The sequence below is a fragment of the Balaenoptera musculus genome, chromosome 1, assembly GCF_009873245.2.
Source record: "Balaenoptera musculus isolate JJ_BM4_2016_0621 chromosome 1, mBalMus1.pri.v3, whole genome shotgun sequence".
Classification (NCBI taxonomy): domain Eukaryota; kingdom Metazoa; phylum Chordata; class Mammalia; order Artiodactyla; family Balaenopteridae; genus Balaenoptera; species Balaenoptera musculus.
The window spans coordinates 144,299,716-144,321,436 of record NC_045785.1 but is presented as its reverse complement, the minus strand read 5'-3'; the positions used below and the strand labels follow the sequence as shown (position 1 = coordinate 144,321,436).

Here is a 21,721-nt window from a genome sequence, read left to right as displayed (position 1 = left end):
TTTGCATGCTTTGGGTTTACTTTGCTCTTTATCTAATTCTTTAATTCCTTAAATTTGAAGCTTAAGTTATTGATTTGAGATGGTTCTTCTTGTCTAACATAGGCATTTACAGCTATACATTTTCTTCTTAGCATTGTTTGAGCCTCATCCCATAAACTTTTGTTTTATTTTCACTTTTATTCAGTTCAAAGTATTTTCTGATTACTTTTATGATTTTTCTGTTGACCCATTGGTTATTTGGAAACATGTTCTTTAATTTCCAAATACTTGTGGATTTCTTAAAGTTTCATCTGTTGTTGATTTCTAATTTTGTTTTCTTGTGGTTGTGGTCAGAAAATATACATTGTGGACTTCCCTGGTGGCTCAGTGGGTTAAGAATCTGCCTGCCAATGCAAGGGACATGGGTTTGAGCTCTGGTCTGGGAAGATCCCACATGCCATGGAGCAACCAAGCCCGTGCGTCACAACTACTGAGCCCACATGCCACAACTACTGAAACCCACGTGCCTAGAGCCTGTGTTCCACAACAAGAGAAGACACCGCAATGAGAAGTCTGTGCACCGCAATGAAGAGTAGCCCCCACTCGCCACAACTAGAGAAAGCCCACGCGTAACAATGAAGACTTAGCACAGCCAAAAATAAAGAAATTTATAAAAAGAAAAAAAAATATACATTGTATGATTTCATTCCTTTAAAATTTACTGAGACCTGATTTATTTCCTAGCAACATTGAAAGGAGCATATATTTTGTTGTCAGGTAGAGTTTTATGTAAATATCTGTTAATTCAAGTTACTTGATAGTGTTGTCTTCTTTATCCTTGTTAATTTTCTGTCTAGTTGTTCTAGCAATTATTGAGATTGAAGTATTGAAGTCTCTATTGTTGAATTTTCTATTTTTCTTTTCAGTTATGTTAATTTTTACTTTATTTTGGGGCTTTTTTGGCATAGAATGGTTATATCTTCCTGATGAATTGATTTTCTTAACCTTATGAAATGCCCCTCTTTCTAGTAATATTATATCTAGTAGTAAGACCCAAGGTTTCTTACAGTTGCATGGTACCTTTCTTTTATTCTTTTGCTTTCAGTCTGTTTGTATTATTGAATCTAAACGGTACTCTTATGTGCACTATATATAGTTTAATCCTGTTTTTTTATTCAGTCTGCAAATTGCTGTTGTTGATTGTGGTATTTAGTCCTTTTATATTTAATTATTGATAAGATTGAATTTTTGTCTGCCATTTTGCTATTTGTTATATGTCTCATATTTTTTGTTCTTTTGTTTTTCTACTTTATACCATCTTTTGTATTAAATAGGTATTGTTTATTATACCACTTAAATTCTTTTTTTTTGGGTGTGTGTTTTTAAAAGTTATATTCTTACTGTTTGCTCTAGGGATTAAAATATGCGCTTTTACTTATGACAATTTACTTGAGAAGAATACTAACTTAATTCCAGTAAAATATAGAAAGTTTGCTCCACAGAGCTCTATTTACTCCTCCTTTTTTGTTATATTATCGTATACCTCAAATGTAAACTGAGCAATACAGTGTTATGATGTCTTTTCAAAGAGTTAAGGGAGGAAAAAGAAGAACATATATTTATGTAGTCTTTTTATTTACCCTCATATTTCCTTTCTTTGGTGTTCTTTATTTGTTCAGGTGGATTTGAATTACCATATGTTGTCATCTCCTTTCATCTTGAAGGATTGTAGTTTCTTTTTTTGTGCAAGGCAGGTTTGCTAGCAATAGGGTCTCCCAGTCCTTGTCTGGAAATGTTTTTATTTACTCATCATTTTAAAAGAATAGTTTGTTGGATGTATAGAATTATTGATTGACAGTTCTTTTTAACAGTTTGAATTTATCATTCCTCTGTCTTTTTTCCTTTATTGTTTTTTTATGTGAAGTCAGCTGTTAATTATACTGTAGTTCCACTGTATAAGTCTTTTTCTGTTGCTTCTTTCTGAATTTAGCCTTTGTCTTTCAACAGTGACTAGCTGGTGATCTGTTTCTGTTTATTTTATTTTGGGTTTAATTTATCTTCTTGTGTTTGTAGATTAATATTTTTGTCAAATTTTGGAAGTTTTCTGCCCTCACCTCTTCAAATATTTTTTTTCAGCCCTTTTTCCTCTCTCATGTCTGGTACTCTTATTACATGTAAGTTGGTATGCTTGTTATTATCCCACAGCTCTCCCTGGTTCTCTGTTATTATTCAGTTTTTTTCTTATGATGTTCATATTGGATAGTTTCTGTTGATCTTCAAGTTCTTTGGTTATTCTTCTTTCTCAAATGTATTGGTGAACTTCTCTAGTGAATTTAAAATTTTGTTACTATACTTTTCACCTCTAGGATTTTCATATGGTTCTTTTTTTCTTAAAATCGAGATTAATTCACATTACATAAAATGCACCAATTAAGGCGTACAGTTCAGTGTTTTTTAGTTTGTTCACAAGGTCATGCAACCATTATTACTATCTAATTTCAGAACATTTTTATCACCCCAAAAGAAACATTATATCCGTTAGCATTCGCCCCTCCTACCCCACTTGCCCCAACCCCTAGCAAACACTAACTTTCTGTTTTGATGGATTTGCCTATTCTGGACATGAATGGGATCATACAGTATGTGGCCTTTTGCATCTGACTTGTTTCACATAGCTTAATGTTTTCAAGGTTCATCTGTGTTGTAGCATGTATCAGTACTTAAGTCCTTTTGATGGCTGTATAATATTCCATTAAGTGGATATGAATATACCACATTCTGTGTATCCATTCATCATCACACTTTACTCTTTCTTTGTATGTCTCATAATTTTGTTTTTGAACACTGAAAAATTTGGATAATATAGCAACTCTATGTTCTAATTTTTTTCCCCTGAGGGTTGTTGCCATTGTTTTATTAGTGTGTTCCGTAACATGTCTGTACGAAATCTGTGTAGTCTGTTTGATGTACAGTGTGTGACTGCTAATATCTCTGCTCAGCTTAAAATCTTTATTGTATTTTTAAACCTGGCTGGGTGCCTTGTATAAGCATAGCTTGGGTCAGCCAGTGATTGGCCTTTGCTTGTACACTTTGTTTCATTATATGCTTCTCCCTTATGCTGATGATTCTTTGTGTGTTTTCAAGGTTCAAGCAGTTTTAAAGTTTGCCCTGGCTTTTGTTTTCCTTTGGGATCTCTTGCATTTCTCTGCATGCGCACCCTCTCATGGTTTGCCAGGGATTTGCAGATAGCTTGATCTGTCTCTGGTTTTTCCTGCATGGATAGGTAGAGAACTTATTAAGAACCCTTATGGCCATGTTATTTTCTGGATCTTCCTGCTAAATGTCTGGCTAACGTGCTGGTCCTTTGCTTACTACAACTTCATGCTTGCTGAGCCACTGTTCTTGCCATTTGTTTGGTACTAAGATCGCTACTATTATTGATAACACTGTTTTGGGGGGGGACTTTTTTCTGTGCTTAAGTCTAAATCATGCCAGCCTCTTCTGCAAGTGAATCTACTTGTTTTTAAGGCTTGTCTTCCCTTGTATAATTACCATGGCAATCCAGCTGGGAGGGAATATGGGAACAACCTCAGGCAAGAATGTCACAGACCCCCAGAATTCTCACCCGGGCTTCTGTGGTTTTATGAGTAGCCACTTATTCATTTGCTTTATGTTTTTGGTTAATTTCCAGAGCTCTGAAATGTAAAATTGTTTTGACAGTTTTCTCTAGTTTCATCATTGCCTTTTGGGGGGCATTTGCTGATTTACCACCATATTTGGATGTTCCAGCATATCTGAACTCCTTCCCCCCCAGACTGACTCTTCATTAATCAAAACCTTTGAGATGCTGTATAATAAGAGTTTCTTTTTACTGCATACTCAGAAACACTAAAAGGTTAATGTTTTTGAACTAGAGATTTAAAGTAGAATTGTGGCATATTTTCCTACTACTTCCCTTAAGTTCCTCTAGAACAGTTTTTGTTATTATTTTGTTTCGTTAAAGATTTATTCTTTATTATCTATTTTGTATAATATTGTTTATTAAATTAGGTAAGTAAAATTTCTGTAGGATTATGAGCTAAAACATTTCTTGCATTCTTCAGTATTTTGTTTTTATCTTATGAGCAGATCTTGTATCAGCTAGTAATAACAAATAAAAATTTGAGTGCTTATTACATTGTTCTAAACACTTTACATCTGTGAAATCTTTTAGTCCTAACAACTCTTTGAGTTAGTTATGTAGATATTATTTCCATTTTATAGGTAGGTAACTTAAAGTCACATACCTGTTAGTGGAAGAGGTAGTTAGTAGTTGAAAGGCACTTTCTACTACGTGAGATTATACCTAAAATCAAATTTGCCTATTAAAATTCTCAGGAATACTTTTACATTTTCTTAGGGTTTGGTTTGGATATTGTTTAAAGGATGGATTAGTCTAGAATAGATACTCTTTTTGGAGGAAAATTCAGTTACAATCTGTGATTTGAATATTTTAATAAAAAAATAGAGTAATGTGATAAAAATTCTTCTAAAAATAATTGTTTTCAAAGTTTCAGTTCACTTAAAACTCAGGGAAGTAAAATTTGATCATTTGAGAGGGACCATTTCAAATTTCTCTTCCTTAAAGATGAACTGGCAGGGAGACTTGATTAGGTAAAGATAGTTGTTAGGGGCGGGGGAAGGATAGTTGTTGAGTTCTTTGTGCTGACACAGAGAGGAAATAGGGGTCTTGTATTTCTCTTGGGTTTTGCTATCCTGGTAATAGTGTTTGGGGGTATAGAACTGTTGGTGGAAGGTAAAAGGAAATATGTTAAAGAGCAGAAGAGCTATTATTTTAATTAGTTATAGTTATTTAAGTGTTATAAACCTTTATATATGTGATTGGAGCATTCAGTCCATAAAGCCACAGCACAAAATCACACCACACCACTTGCCTGATAGAGCATTCTCTAGTTGCACACAGAGTAAGAGAAAATAATCTTTTCAGGCCTGAATTTTCAAACTTAAATATAGAATTAAAATGATGGTCACATGGATAAATCAGTTTTATATTTATTAAAAATGTATCTCTTTAATAAAATATCTTAAATTTTATTTAGTCTTATGTACATTGCATTCAAATGATTCTCGAATATAAGGCACTTCTCGGATCACTTGAGGTGCTGTGTTGTATGTTGTAGTTTTTAATTTGGTAAAATTAAATGACTTCCTAATGGAGTCCATCATTTATCATTAATTAGAAAGACTAGTGACTACTAAGGATACTGAGTAATACCCACCACTTTAGCTGGTGGGCTTTTTCTTTTTCTGCATTTTTTTTAATGAGTACTTCTGGTAGATTTAAAATAACATGCTTTTTTTTTTTTTTTCCACACACACACACTGTATTTTATTTTTACAAGAGATAAATAGACTGACACCAAGCATTGTACATGGATGACCACAACAAAAGCAACAATGATTGCAATTACCAAACATGAAACACACTCATACTGTGTCATAATATTGACATTCAGTCCAGTAATCCTCCACTGTAACAGCTCCTTTACTTTGCAGTGAAAATTGATTTGTATATTCTTTGCCTCTGAGTCCTTGTGGGATTTTTTTTTTTTTTAATTCAGACAGAAAGTCACAAAAATTATACTCATCCTCATCAGTTCACTCAGTCCCATGTAATTAATTTTTTTTTCATCTTGATCTTTTGTTAGCACTTTTATGAGTTCATCAGTTTTTCATTAGAGTTCTGAAAATGCTTATTCATTCAGTTCAGCAGTACAGTCAGTTACCAGAAACCTGTACTTGTCAGAGTCTTTTCCATGAATTTCTTGAAGATGAAACCCTTTTATAGGAACATATTTGCAAAAGCATCAGAGTACACCGAGAACTGTCTGTAAATGACAAAAGACTTAAAAATGACCACGGTTAAAGATTTGATGAAAGTTCATAATAATGCAGTTGACAAGAAAATTAGTTATTTCTGAGATATACATTTTAAAGTAATAACTAGGATTATTACTTATAACATTATACCAGAACATATAAGATTTTTAGAAATTTCATGTAATGTCTGAAACATTTATATTAACATATTTCCATACATATTTCCATACAAATACAAATATTAGATTTTTAGAAATTTCATATAATGTCTGAAACATTTATATTAACATATTTCCATACATATTTCCATACAAATACAAATATAAGAATTTTAGAAATTTCATGTAATGTCTGAAACATTTATATTAACATATTTCCATACAAATAACCCAATGAAAGTTTAGTATTAGTTGTTTTGTTTGTTTGTTTTTTTATACTGCAGGTTCTTATTAGGCATCAATTTTATACACATCAGTGTATACATGTCAATCCCAATCGCCCAATTCAGCACATCACCATCCCCACCCCACCGCAGTTTTCCCCCCTTGGTGTCCATATGTCCATTCTCTACATCTGTGTCTCAAATTCTGCCCTGCAAACCGGCTCATCTGTACCATTTTTCTAGGTTCCACATACATGCATTAATATACGATATTTGTTTTTCTCTTTCTGACTTACTACACTCTGTATGACAGTCTCTAGATCCATCCACTTCTCCACAAATGACTCAATTTCGTTCCTTTTAATGGCTGAGTAATATTCCATTGTATATATGTACCACATCTTCTTTATCCATTCGTCTGTTGATGGGCATTTAGGTTGCTTCCATGACCTGGCTATTGTAAATAGTGCTGCAATGAACATTTGGGTGCATGTGTCTTTTTGATTTACGGTTTTCTCTGGGTATATGCCCAGTAGTGGGATTGCTGGGTCATATGGTAATTCTATTTTTAGTTTTTTAAGGAACCTCCATATTGTTCTCCATAGTGGCTGTATCAACTTACATTCCCACCAACAGTGCAAGAGGGTTCCCTTTTCTCCACACCCTCTCCAGCATTTGTTGTTTGTAGATTTTCTGATGATGCCCATTCTAACAGGAGTGAGGTGATACCTCATTGTAGTTGTGATTTGCATTTCTCTAATAATTAGTGATGTTGAGCATCTTTTCATGTGCTTCGTGGCCGTCTGTATGTCTTCTTTGGAGAAATGTCTATTTAGGTCTTCTGCCCATTTTTGGATTGGGGTGTTTGTTTCTTTAATATTGAGCTGAATGAGCTGTTTATATATTTTGGAGATTAATCCTTTGTCCGTTGATTCGTTTGGAAATATTTTCTCCCATTCTGAGGGTTGTCTTTTCGTCTTGTTTATGGTTTCCTTTGCTGTGCAAAAGCTTTGAAGTTTCATTAGGTCCCATTTGTTTATTTTTGTTTTTATTTCCATTACTCTAGGAGGTGGATCATAAAAGATCTTGCTGTGATTTATGTCAAAGAGTGTTCTTCCTATGTTTTCCTCTAAGAGTTTTATAGTGTCCAGTCTTACATTTAGGTCTCTAATCCATTTTGAGTTTATTTTTGTGTATGGTGTTAGGGAGTATTCTAATTTCATTCTTTTACATGTAGCTGTCCAGTTTTCCCAGCACCACTTATTGAAGAGACTGTCTTTTCTCTATTGTATATCTTTGCCTCCTTTGTCATAGATTAGTTGACCATAGGTGCGTGGGTTAATCTCTGGGCTTTCTATCTTGTTCCATTGATCTATGTTTCTGTTTTTGTGCCAGTACCATATTGTCTTGATTACTGTAGCTTTGTAGTATAGTCTGAAGTCAGGGAGTCTGATTCCTCCAGCTCCATTTTTTTCCCTCAAGACTGCTTTGGCTATTCGGGGTCTTTTGTGTCTCCATACAAATTTTAAGATGATTTGTTCTAGCTCCGTAAAAAATGCCATTGGTAATTTGATAGGGATTGCATTGAATCTGTAGATTGCTTTGGGTAGTATAGTCATTTTCACAATGTTGATTCTTCCAATCCAAGAACATGGTATATCTCTCCATCTGTTGGTATCATCTTTAATTTCTTTCATCAGTGTCTTATAGTTTTCTGCATACAGGTCTTTTGTCTCCCTAGGTAGGTTTATTCCTAGGTATTTTATTCTTTTTGTTGCAATGGTAAATGGGAGTGTTTCCATAATTTCTCTTTCAGATTTTTCATCATTAGTGTATAGGAATGCAAGAGATTTCTGTGCATTAATTTTGTATCCTGAAACTTTACCAAATTCATTAATTAGCTCTAGCAGTTTTCTGGTGGCAGTTTTAGGATTCTCTATGTATAGTATCATGTCATCTGCAAACAGTGACAGTTTTACTTCTTCTTTTCCAATTTGGATTCCTTTTATTTCTTTTTCTTCTCTGATTGCCATGGCTAGGACTTCCAGAACTATGTTGAATAATAGTGGTGAGAGTGGACATCCTTGTCTCGTTCCTGATCTTAGAGGAAATGCTTTCAGTTTTTCACCATTGAGAATGATGTTTGCTGTGGGTTTGTCATATATGGCCCTTATTATGTTGAGGTAGGTTCCCTCTACGCCCACTTTCTGGAGAGTTTTTATCAGAAATGGGTGTTGAATTTTGTCAAAAGCTTTTTCTGCATCTATTGAGATGATCATATGGTTTTTCTTCTTCAATTTGTTAATATGGTGTATCACATTGATTGATTTGCGTATATTGAAGAATCCTTGCATCCCTGGGATAAATCCCACTTGATCGTGGTGTATGATCCTTTTAATGTGTTGTTGGATTCTGTTTGCTAGTATTTTGTTGAGGATTTTTGCATCTATATTCATCAGTGATATTGGTCTGTAATTTTCTTTCTTTGTAGTGTCTTTGTCTGGTTTTGGTATCAGGGTGATGGTGGCCTCATAGAATGAGTTTGGGACTGTTCCTTCCTCTGCAATTTTTTGGAAGAGTTTGAGAAGGATGGGTGTTAGCTCTTCTCTAAATGTTTGATAGAATTCACCTGTGAAGCCCTCTGGTCCTGGACTTTTGTTTGTTGGAAGATTTTTAATCACAGTTTCAATTTCATTCCTTGTGATTGGTCTGTTCATATTTTCTGTTTCTTCCTGGGTCAGTCTTGGAAGGTTATACCTTTCTAAGAATTTGTCCATTTCTTCCAGGTTGTCCATTTTATTGGCATAAAGTTGCTTGTAGTAGTCTCTTAGGATGCTTTGTATTTCTGCGGTGTCTGTTGTAACTTCTCCTTTTTCATTTCTGATTTTATTGATTTGAGTCCTCTCCCTCTTTTTCTTGATGAGTCTGGCTAATGGCTTATCAATTTTGTTTATCTTCTCAAAAAACCAACTTTTAGTTTTATTGATCTTTGCTATTGTTTTCTTTGTTTCTATTTCATTTATTTCTGCTCTGATCTTTATGATTTCTTTCCTTCTGCTAACTTTGGGTTTTGTTTGTTCTTCTTTCTCTAGTTTCTTTAGGTGTAAAGTTAGATTGTTTACTTGAGATTTTTCTTGTTTCTTTAGGTAGGCTTGTATAGCTATAAACTTCCCTCTTAGAACTGCTTTTGCTGCATCCCATAGGTTTTGGGTCGTCGTGTTTTCATTGTCATTTGTCTCTAGGTATTTTTTAATTTCCTCTTTGATTTCTTCAGTGATCTCTTGGTTATTTAGTAACGTATTTTTAGCCTCCATGTGTTTGTCTTTTTTACGTTTTTTTCCCTGTAATTCATTTCTAATCTCATAGCGTTGTGGTCAGAAAAGATGCTTGATATGATTTCAGTTTTCTTAAATTTACTGAGGCTTGATTTGTGACCCAAGATGTGATCTATCCTGGAGAATGTTCCGTGCGCACTTGAGAAGAACGTGTAATCTGCTGTTTTTGGATGGAATGTCCTATAAATATCAATTAAATCTATCTGGTCTATTGTGTCATTTAAAGCTTCTGTTTCCTTATTTATTTTCATTTTGGATGATCTGTCCATTGGTGTAAGTGAGGTGTTAAAGTCCCCCACTATGATTGTGTTACTGTCAATTTCCTCTTTTATAGCTGTTAGCAGTTGCCTTATGTATTGAGGTGCTCCTATGTTGGGTGCATATATATTTATAATTGTTATATCTTCTTCTTGGATTGATCCCTTGATCATTATGTAGTGTCCTTCCTTGTCTCTTGTAACATTCTTTATTTTAAAGACTATTTTATCTGATATGAGTATAGCTACTCCAGCTTTCTTTTGATTTCCATTTGCATGGAATATCTTTTTCCATCCCCTCACTTTCAGTCTGTATGTGTCCCTAGGTCTGAAGTGGGTCTCTTGTAGACAGCGTATGTATGGGTCTTGTTTTTGTATCCATTCAGCCAGTCTATGTCTTTTGGTTGGGGCATTTAATCCATTCACGTTTAAGGTAATTATCGATATGTATGTTCCTATGACCATTTTCTTAATTGTTTTGGGTTTGTTTTTGTAGGTCCTTTTCTTCTCTTGTGTTTCCCACTTTGAGAAGTTCCTTTAGCATTTGTTGTAGAGGTGGTTTGGTGGTGCTGAATTCTCTTAGCTTTTGCTTGTCTGTAAAGCTTTTGATTTCTCCATCAAATCTAAATGAGATCCTTGCCGGGTAGAGTAATCTTGGTTGTAGATTCTTCCCTTTCATCACTTTAAGTATATCATGCCACTCCCTTCTGGCTTGTAGAGTTTCTGCTGAGAAATCAGCTGTTAACCTTATGGGAGTTCCCTTGTATGTTATTTGTCGTTTTTCCCTTGCTGCTTTCAATAATTTTTCTTTGTCTTTAATTTTTGCCACTTTGATTACTATGTGTCTCGGCGTGTTTCTCCTTGGGTTTATCCTGTATGGGACTCTCTGCGCTTCCTGGACTTGGGTGGCTATTTCCTTTCCCATGTTAGGGAAGTTTTCGACTATAATCTCTTCAAATATTTTCTCTGGTCCTTTCTCTCTCTCTTCACCTTCTGGGACCCCTATAATGCGAATGTTGTTGCGTTTAATGTTGTCCCAGAGGTCTCTTAGGCTGTCTTCATTTCTTTTCATTCTTTTTTCTTTAGTCTGTTCCGCAGCAGTGAATTCCACCATTCTGTCTTCCAGGTCACTTATCCGTTCTTCTGCCTCAGTTATTCTGCTATTGATTCCTTCTAGTGTATTTTTCATTTCAGTTATTGTAGTGTTAATCTCTGTTTGTTTGTTCTTTAATTCTTCTAGGTCTTTGTTAATCATTTCTTGCATCTTCTCAATCTTTGCCTCCATTCTTATTCTGAGGTCCTGGATCATCTTCACTATCATTATTCTGAATTCTTTCTCTGGAAGGTTGCCTATCTCCACTTCATTTAGTTGTTTTTCTGGGGTTTTAGCTTGTTCCTTCATCTGGTACATAGCCCTCTGCCTTTTCATCTTGTCTGTCTTTCTGTAACTGTGGTTTTTGGTCCACAGGCTGCAGGATTGTAGTTTTTCTTGCTTCTGCTGTCTGCCCTCTGGTGGTTGAGGCTGTCTGAGAGGCTTGATTGGAGGCTCTGGTGGTGGGTAGAGCTGACTGTTGCTGTGGCGGTCAGAGCTCAGTAAAACTTTAATCCACTTGACTGTTGATGGGTGGGGCTGGGTTCCCTCCCTGTTGGTTGTTTTGCCTGAGGCAACCCAACACTGGAGCCTACCTGGGCTCTTTGATGGGGTTAATGGCAGACTCTGGGAGGGCTCACGCCAAGGAGCACTTCCCAGAACCTCCGCTGCCAGAATCCTTGTCCCCACAGTGAAACACAGCCACCCCCCGCCTCTGCAAGAGACCCCCCAACACCAGCAGGTAGGTCTGGTTCAGTCTCCCCCAGGGTCACTGCTCCTTCCCCTGGGTCCCGATGCGCACACTGCTTTGTGTGTGCCCTCCAAGAGTGGGGTCTCTGTTTCCCCCAGTCCTGTCGAAGTCCTGCAATCAATTCCCACTAGGCTTCAAAGTCTGATTCTCTAGGAATTTCTCCTCCCATTGCTGGTCCCCCAGGTTGGGAAGCCTGACGTGGGGCTCAGAAGCTTCACTCCAGTGGGTGGACTTCTGTGGTATAAGTGTTCGCCAGTCTGTGAGTCACCCACCCAGCAGTTATGGGATTAGATTTTACTCTGATTGCGCCCCTCCTACCATCTCACTGTGGCTTCTCCTCTGTCCTTGGACGTGGGGTATCCTCCTTGGTGAAGTCCAGGGTCTTCCTGTCAATGATTGTCCAGCAGCCAGTTGTGATTCTGGTGCTCTCACAAGAGGGAGTGAGAGCACGTCCTTCTACTCCGCCATCTTGGTCAATCCTGAAAAATAACATGCTTTTATAAAAAGCCACACATTATTAAAAACATTGTAAAATTCCTGTTGAATTTTTAAATAATAGGCTATGTTTTAGAACAGTTTAGGTTTACGGAAAAATTATGCAGAAAGTATAGAGTTTTCCCATAGATTCCCCTTTCTCCCTCACAGTTTCCCCTATTATTAACATCTTTCCCTGGTGTGGTACATTTGTTACATTTGATGAACCAATATTGATATTCCTATTGATTTTTTAAAAGCAATTGTAATCTAGTTTAATAGATGAACATTTTTGTAATTCTTGTACATAGATGAGATAACCATTGTTCTCATTACTGATTTTTTAAAATACTCATATCGACAGTGAAGCACAGTTACTTTGGTCTTTTTAGGGTGGAATAATCAATGATGGTTCTGAATTGATTGGTCCCGTTGAAGCTTATTCGGATTCCCTCATTGATAGCTTTCCTGAATGTACTACAGAAGGTAAGAGATTTAAATTTTTTTTTTCATTTCAGTGGTTTTGATTGCAACAGACTATAAATCATAGCTACATTGCCAAAATTAGATGAATATAGGAATTTGAGAGTATTTCACTAATTCTAAGATGTTTTTACATCACTGATATTGAGTACATAATACTGGGTTGATGATATCTTACATTTAATAGACAGCTTTTTTCTTTCTTAGTGATGTATAAAATAATGATTTGTCCTACAATTAATGGCTTCTTAGATTTGATGAAATGTGGTATAATGAGTGTTCAGAATTTGTGTTGTCTAGTATAAGAATGCCTTGCTAAAGTTTATTTAGCAGCATCTGACTATCAGACAATAAATTCCAAGACTGGCTTTAGAAGTTTAGTCATGCACCAGAAAGAATAAATCTAAGGCAGTTTTAGTGTTTTTGATATATTTTATAATAACATGAGCCTAAACCAAAGCAGTTTTTGTACTTTTAATCACTTTAATTCAAGAATGCTTAATCTCTTGTTTTATTCCTCTATTAAGCCATCTTTGAATTTTTATGAAGATTTAAAATACATGTTTTGGTCTTTGAATTTCCTTAGCTAGTTTTCTTCCAGAAAATATTTTGGAATTAAAAAAGAGAGAGACTTGGGGATAGGGTGGGAAGAGTCTTTAAAAATACATAATTAGATTTGTTTGAGGTGGCTTAGGTTTGGTTTATATAAAAGAAAAATCATAGACTAGATAATATTTCTTGATCTCTTTCATGAGTAAGAATTTATGGTAGAGGAGAATGGTGTATGACTGTAACATGGGAGGTAGCCATGATCTCATTGTAGTGATGTTTTTGTGGGGATGTGTACTGATGTCATACAGTGACAGACAAATTGACATAGATATATTGCAGTAATTCCCATCATGTTTTGGTAGGAACAACAAGTTCCCATCCATTGTGTGGGCTGATGCACTTAAAATTTGTTTTTCTTTTGGTGGTACCACATTGAGAAGTGATTAGCTTTTCTTATTTTTCACGATGGCTCGCACTGACTTAAAAGCACAGTCCATTAACTTACACCTACTGTTCTGTGAAATGTATGGGGGACCTTAGGCCCAGGGGTCTCCCTTGGGTCCTCAATATCTTTGACTCCGTCCTGAATCAGCTAAGGTCATAGAAAAACATTGTTGATAGTAATTTTATTTTATAGTCCATCAGGTTTGTTGGGGGAAAAAAAAATCTATTCTCCACGACCTATTTTGATCTGAGATCCTTGCTAGGCTTTGGAAAATCTAATCACTGCTTGAGTTCCTAAGGTGACTCTGTTTCTAGAACTAGTTTCCTTGGAGGGTGACTTTCCTGGGATAACCTGATCTGGGTGTTGCCTCAGAGATACACTCCTACTCCTGAGAAAGAGGGAGAGGGCATTTTCTGCCTGTAAATGTGCTGATTTGGTGACGTCCAAGAGAGGACAAGTAGGAGAGTTAGAAAGATTTGTGGGAGAGTATTCAGTGAGGAGTACAGTTCTTGAAAATTACAGAATGTTTCTTTTCTCTCTTTGTTTTTTGATGCAGAAATTGAAGAGTATTTGATTTGGGGATGGTTATATTCTTTGATATCCTTGATAAGTCTTTATTACCTAGGTAGGAGTCAACCATGGTGAGAGAAGGGTGTCCCAGAAGCCTATTTGAGTATAAGGTAATCAGGGATGGGAGTGGTGCAGAGGTCTTTTGCCTTAGTTTAGGAGAGACGGGGAGGAGCATTATTATTAGGATGACTTTCCTTGGGATGGTGTTGTAAAATGTGGAAGCTGTTCGGAATAAAAAGGTGGCTGTATTGATATTAAAGGAGATATAACCTAAGGTAGATTATAGCTCTAACTTTATAAGCTAGGGTGAGCTTATAATTTATTGTCCAAACTGAGACACTTCTGAGAATTAAAGAAGATGCTACTGTACTTATTGTACGCCAAGACAACAAGCATAAACCAACAAGCTGGGCAAACTGGGTGAATGGGCCACCCTACCTACAGCAGAGGTAGAGTATATTTGTTTCAGGGTTTATCTTTGACGCTTCAAAAAGATGAGTTTTCCTTGGAAGCAGTTATCATTTAGGAATATGCTTTTATGAGGGAAATTGGGGGCAACATTTCTGTTAAAAACACAGAAAAAGACTTAATGGTACCTAAAAGTAATACTGAAATTTTATCCTTTCAGTGCATAGTTTAGTTTTCTAACTATATTACCATCTCTAAAACACACTGTGATCCTTGAAGAATGAAAAACATGGAACTGGAAATGCTGTTAATGTATATGTTTTTTACCCCCTCCCTTTAAAAGCCTCTATGCCTGGCTAATTAATCCTGCTGAAAGATACCTGTTGACAAATACAGCTCAGAGTGTCAGACAACTTGCAAATTCATTGTTATTTGAGAGGAAAAATGACTTTTAAATATCATGAGATTGTCTGGCATACTAGACAAGTGGAAGATTTACTTTCATACCAAAAGGTCTGCAAACCACAGAGACAACCAAGGGAGAGGTCCTCTAGTAGAAAAAGAGCACGGAAAGCTGGCAGCCAGCCAAGCCCCACAGGTATGCAGTGAAATGGAAGGTTGTAGAGGGATTGTGGTGGCAAATGCTTGAGATTTGAATTCAGAGCCAAAATGTGAGGAGGTGATTTTCTCCATAACAGCTCCTCTGAGTGTGGTATTTTAAATGGTGTTTTGAAGGTGGATTCATTTTTCATACTTGTGATTTAGTTTGCCAGTGGAATGAACCAGAAGGGCAAATCTTAATATATAGTCTGCTGTGCCAAGGTCCTTCAGTTAGAGTTAGAGTGACAGAGAACATATGTAGAGGCTAAGTGATCATCATTTTTGTTAGTATCATAAAATGCAATCAACAGGTCTTACTTAATTTACCTTGAAAGAAAGTTTTCTAAGGAAAACGTAAAGAATTGGGTTAGTGGATTTAAAAAAAATTTCATTATTTTATAGTATAGTATGATAGAAGAAACCTCTTTAAGGTTTCATAAAACCAATAATTTGGTGATTAACTGCTAGATATATTTTATCTAATATGAAATTGAAAATTATAAAATTATTCAGTAGGTTTTTAGATAAAATGTTAATGTTTTATGTTTTTAAAATGAAATGCTGGTTGCTCTTTATCTCCTTTGTTCAGTGAAATTAAACTATATTTTCTCAAAGATGAAAGAAGATTTAATTGATTGTTAACATCTTATTTCCTTTTTAAAATTCCATCTTTTTGTTGAATTAAACTTAGCTATAAAGTTACTGTGACGTTAGTGGAAACCTGGCCAAAATGGTGCATGGGAATTGAGCTTCTTGATATGTTTCTCTCATCTGTTGGCCTGTTGGAAGGATGTAGGTTGCTTTACTGCCATGTTGGCCTTGGTACTGGAGCCTTTGATGTTGGTATAAGCTCATCTGGTAAACTGTGTCATTTCCTCTTCCTAGTACATTACTTGACTTCTTTTGCAGTTTGGGAGGGACATTTTCCAGGTGTATGCAGCAAATAAGAGAAAATAATTAGGTGATCATAACCACTGGAGAGATCCGCTTTTTAAATGTAGCATATCTTTAAGAATAAATATTCTTAAATGTCTCCTGGAGTAGTCAAATTTACCTTTTTTTTTCTTTTTGCTTGTAAGTTGTGGAGTATGAGCTCCCTAAGTGCTCATTGTAACAATTGTAGACACAAGAAAGGATCTGTTAAGTGGTCTTGAATTAACTATTTTTAGAGTAAATGAGATGTATATTTTGAGAATAGCATCTATTGCTAGTCTATGTAAGGGACCTCTTAAAATCACTTTCAGTTCAAGATTTGTGTATTTATTTGGTGGCAGGGTAATAATTTCTATTATGTAGGTAAGCACAAAGATGACAAAATATAGAAAGCCTAATTAAAAGTAATTTAAATTTAAAGTAGAATTTAGTGCAAATGTCCACTAGGTGGCACCATGGGAACTGTAAATCTTGTTACTGGGCTAATTCTAGGCCCTCCTGTATTACTTTCGAGTGTGCTTATTCAGTTTGAAGTTCCTTTTTCTCTTAAGTGCTTATCTACTTAACTCTTATTCACTGTCCATTATTAGTTGAATTTCCTTTGGTGGAGAAGTTGAAAATAAATAGGAAAAAAAAGAATAAGTTATTATTCTCAAGATAAGCACAAATGAGAATGTGTCATTGTGGTTATGTGTGCATATAAAACAAATGACACAAATTTTAAGTATTGACCCTTAACAACTCTAGGGCTATTGAGGATAACGTTGGATATTAAGAGTTTAGCAGTCGGGTGGGGCAAATAAAAAATTCATGATATTAATATGTTGTGGGAATGGGTTTTAGAATAGAAGGAACATTGGGAATGATATAGGTAAATCTCTTATCTTGCAATTAAAAATTGGAATTTCAGAGAAGTTAAGCCAGGTGCCTAAGGCAGTCACGGCACTCCTGATATTTAATAGCAATCACAGAACTGTATTTTGAAATGAGATTTAATTTTATGTAGGGGAAGGCAGTGAGAATACATATTTGGTATAGAAAGCTCAGTGTGAGTTACTTATGTGCTGGTAACAGGTTTGATTTGCAGAGTAGATTATGGAGAGTAGCAGCAGAAAAAGTTCATTAGGTAGAAATGGAAGCGAACTCATAGATCTTTGTTGTTCATGATAAGGTAACAGTATTAGGGTTGTAATTGTGATTGATTTATTGTTTTATGAGTTTACTCTTTTTTTAAAGCAAATATGCAGTAGATATTCTGATGTTCTTTTTATAAAATTTCAACGGTGAAGCAAAGACATGTATCGAGGACATTATAAAAATGTGAAATGTCAAAGGAATGGTTCTTTTTAGTAACAATAGCTATTATTGAATGATGAGTTGGTAATCAAGTACAGACTTTTTTTATTGTGGGTGTTTTTATTTTTTTAATTTTTATTTATTTATTTATTTTTACATCTTTACTGGAGTATAATTGCTTTACAATGGTGTGTTAGTTTCTGCTGTATAACAAAGTGAATCAGCTATACATATACATATATCCCCATATCCCCTCCCTCTTGCATCTCCCTCCCACCCTCCCTATCCCACCCCTCTAGGTGGTGACAAAGCACCGAGCTGATCTCCCTGGGCTATGCAGCTGCTTCCCACTAGCTATCTGTTTTACATTTGGTAGTGTATGTAAGTCCATGTCACTCTCTCACTTCGTCCCAGCTTACCCTTCCCCCTCCCCGTGTCCTCAAGATCATTCTCTACGTCTGCGTCTTTATTCAAGTACAGGAATCTTGACTAACATCAACTTTTAGTTTTAGGTATTCACTTAAAATCATATTTATAAGGGCTCGTTTCTTAATGGAGATTGATATATATGTCTTCTACCTCAGGGTGACCTTTGTTCTGCTCGTGAGAAATCTTGCTTTGTGTGTGAAGCTTGAGTCATTGCTGCTAGGAAAAGTAGAAATTCCCTTTCATTGACTATGGCAATACTTGAACCTCAGGGCTCAGTGAAAGCTATCAGCTAATAATAATGAGGCCATGTATTTTATATATAGTCGGCCATGAGAGACCACCTGTTGTTCTAAAGGAAACTGATCTCTTTTTTGCAGATGGTCTTCAAATACAGATTTCTGATAGCTTATAGTATAAAGATTTATTCTATGGCAACTCAGCCTTTTCCCCTGGTGCCTGTCTTTCAGAGACGGTGTCCTAGACAGATTACACTACACTGCCCTACTCTGAGCAGTTCAAAGCACAGAAGGTGAGGGTAGGTAGGTGAACTGTTGTAGCTGCTTTTTAACCAGTCGCCTGGGGCCCTCTAATAGCCCTGAGACTTGAATCTCTGTGATATGAACCTGGAGGCAGAACGCTTTCATAGAACCTTTGACTCCCCTCCACCCCCCACCCTTTCCAAAAAAGGCTTAGGTTTTTGACTTGATGGTGTTGGTAAAGGATGCACCTTTTACTCTCATGATGGCCCAGAGGGCCCCTTTAAACATGGATTGACTTCAAGTTGGTTTAACTTTTGACAAATAGTCTCTGTATTGTCAGTTGTTGCCCTGCCTTATCCACAGTGTTCTTGCTACTCACCTTAAATGAGAACCTCTTTCTTGCTTGCAGCTCTCTATCTTACTTGTTAACTTTCTGGGTTTCAGGGAGCTAGTGTCCATTTCATGTGATATTTATATGTGTAGCTTTGTAAAAAAACAGATTAAATGACAGGACTGTGATTTCAGGGAGTTGAGCAAGCACTGTATTAAGTAGATTTACTAAGGATATAAGATGAATAAACTAGGTACTGAGTATTTGCATACCTCTATCTATATTTTTATATTAATTGCTGAGGTGGTAGACGGGGAGTGTTCTTCTTGAGCTGATTGGGGAATTCCCTTCATTGAGAAGAAGGGAAGGTAGAAATTGCTTCAATATGGAAGAGAAACATATCAGATAATACTAGATTAGTTGCAGTGTATGGTTGAGGAAATATGATAAGGTTAGGTTTTTCAGGTATATTAGGGTACATCTTAAGAGGAGAATTAAAGGAAGAAAATAAGCAAGGAAGAAGTGTCAGGGGTTAGTCTGCTTTATACAGATCTGTCTTTATAATCATGTCTGTCTTCTCTCTTAAGTTAGATGTTTCTTGGCACTGGCTGCTGGCCATGATTCACACAGGCCTACATTTTATAAATTATGTCTGTATAACATATCTTTATTTACAAACAAATTCCCAGTTTTAGCTCTTGCTATATCTTCTTTGATATCCTTCACATACAGAGCCTTAAGAACTTGTCATACACATACAGCAAATATGATAAGAGTCACCTGCAGTCCCAGCATACAGAGAAAAGTACTGTTAATGTTTAGTGTACCTTCCTAGACTTTTTTTCTGTGTTTGTGGTTTTAAACTAGAATTATAGTATATATATACTGCTTTGCAGTTTGTTGTTTTTGATTAATAGAGCATGAATGCTTTAGCATTAAATATTCTTCTATAACATAATTTTTAATAACTGTATAATATTTTATCATAAGGATGTGCCATAATCTCCTATCATTAGGAATTTGTTATTTCCAATTGCACTAATTTTTGTGATGGATATTCTTATGTATGGATCTTTTTTTCATGTCTCTGTTTATTTCTGGTATAAATTGCTGAATTTCTGGGCCAAAGATACCAGCATGTTTTGCATCTGGTATGCATTGCCAAGTTGTCCTCCAAAAAGGTTAAACCAGAACAAGTCTTTTTGTTTCCTTTTGCTTCTCCCGTTTAGGCTAAAAAATTTCCTCTTCCTAACCTGCTAGTTTTTATGTTTGCTTATTTTGAAACATTCCTCCTTTATAGGTGGATGGCCCTAGAGTCTGTCATACAGAGTGAAGTAAGTCAGAAAGAGAAAAACAAATACCGTATGCTAACGCACATATATGCAATGTAAAAAAAAAAAAATGTTACTGATGAACCTAGTGGCAGGGCAGGAATAAAGATGTAGATGTAGAGCATTGACTTGAGGACACGGGGTGGGGAGGGGGAAGCTGGGGCGAAGTGAGAGTAGCAGTGACATATATACACTACCAAATGTAAAATAGATAGCTAGTGGGAAGCAGCTGCATAGCACAGGGAGATCAGCTCAGTGCTGTGACCACCTAGAGGGGTGGGATAGGGAGGGTGGGAGGGAGGCTCAAGAGGGAGAGGATATGGGAACATGTGTATGCATATGGCTGATTCACTTTGTTGTACAACAGAAACTAACACAGTATTGTGAAGCAATTATACTCCAATAAAGATCTATTAAAAAAAAAAGCGCACTCATTTAGAATTAGGTAGAATTTGAAAAGGAAACAATTTGTATAGAATACTTATTTTTTACTTTATTTTACTATCTGACTTTCTCCCTAGGTGTTTTGATGGTCTTACTTTTCTGATCTAATTTCATTTAATCATAATTTCCTTTGCTAATAAAATAAGGTTGGAAAAGTAAGAGGAAATATGTCTATGTGACTAGATGTTTATGGTCAAAAGCCAAGAAACTGAATACACATAACTCTACCCTCTTACCCTTTGGTATTATTGTTCTTGTTAGGAAGGAAAATCAGGCAAAGCATGAAACAGTGCAATGTGATAGATGATGTGGAGGTTATAGTGACAAGACATCAGAGAGCAGACAAAAGATCTATAACATTTCCTTTGTTTTGTGATTAGCTGTATAAACAACATTTTTTTTCTTTGTCTGTTTATTAATTTCAATGGACCAGGTTATATAATGATAACTGTTTAAGGAAATAAATTTGTATTGAATATCTAAAATATTTAAAAACTATTTTAAAAAATCTCTTGTAAAGTTTATATATTGCTCAGAGCAGTGGATAAATAATTTTGTAGATTGCTATAAAGAGATTTTGATTTTAAGTGCTGTCTATACAGTTGAAATGTCAGAGAATTGAAAAGATTTCCACTAGGTCCAGTGAATTTCATCTGATATTGTGGATTTAATGAAATCTGTTGCTTTTAGGGAACAAAATTAGTACTTTATGAGCATTCTAAGGATTAAAAAAAAACCAAAAATCCCTGAAAACAGGATATATTGACAGAGTGCCAAAGTAGTGTCTAAAGCTGATTTGAAATTTGAGCTTAGCTGCCAGTAAATGTTTTTACCCTAACTTACTTTATTCCGTATGAAGTAAGCAATTTGAGTCTGTAATAGGGGTTGACAAACTGTGGCCCATGGTCCAAGTCTGGCCTGCCACCTGTTTTTATATGACCTACAAGCTAAGAATGGTTTTTACATTTTTAAATGGTTGACAGAATTCAAAAGAATACTATTTTGTGGCATGTGAAAATTATATGGAATTCAGATTTCAACATCCATATAAGAAGTTTTTATTGGAACACAGGCACACTTTTCACGTAGGCATTGTCTGTGGCTGCTTTTATGCTACAACAGCAGTGTTGATTAGTTGTGACTGAGGTCATATGGCCCACAAAGCCTAAAATAGTCACCCTGTGGCCCTCAGAAAAAAAGTTTGCTGGTCCCTGATCTAGAATTGTACACTCAAATCCACCTTTAATTTTGACTTAGTATATGATCCTGGGG

At 35.7% G+C, this 21,721-nt stretch overlaps 1 protein-coding gene across 4 annotated transcripts in view; it reads left to right on the top strand.

Annotated features, from left to right (window-relative positions):
• The window catches only part of RPS6KC1 (ribosomal protein S6 kinase C1), a 217,371-nt gene that overhangs the window by 74,696 nt on the left and 120,954 nt on the right, over window positions 1-21,721 (top strand). For 3 of the 4 annotated variants that reach the window (XM_036825177.1, XM_036825167.1, XM_036825195.1), the window contains one exon: window positions 12,541-12,634. In XM_036825177.1, the coding sequence (XP_036681072.1) occupies window positions 12,541-12,634 (94 nt within the window). Of the gene's footprint in view, window positions 1-12,540; window positions 12,635-15,193; window positions 15,205-21,721 lie in introns of those variants that run through there. The other variant, XM_036825187.1, reaches the window with a different exon arrangement.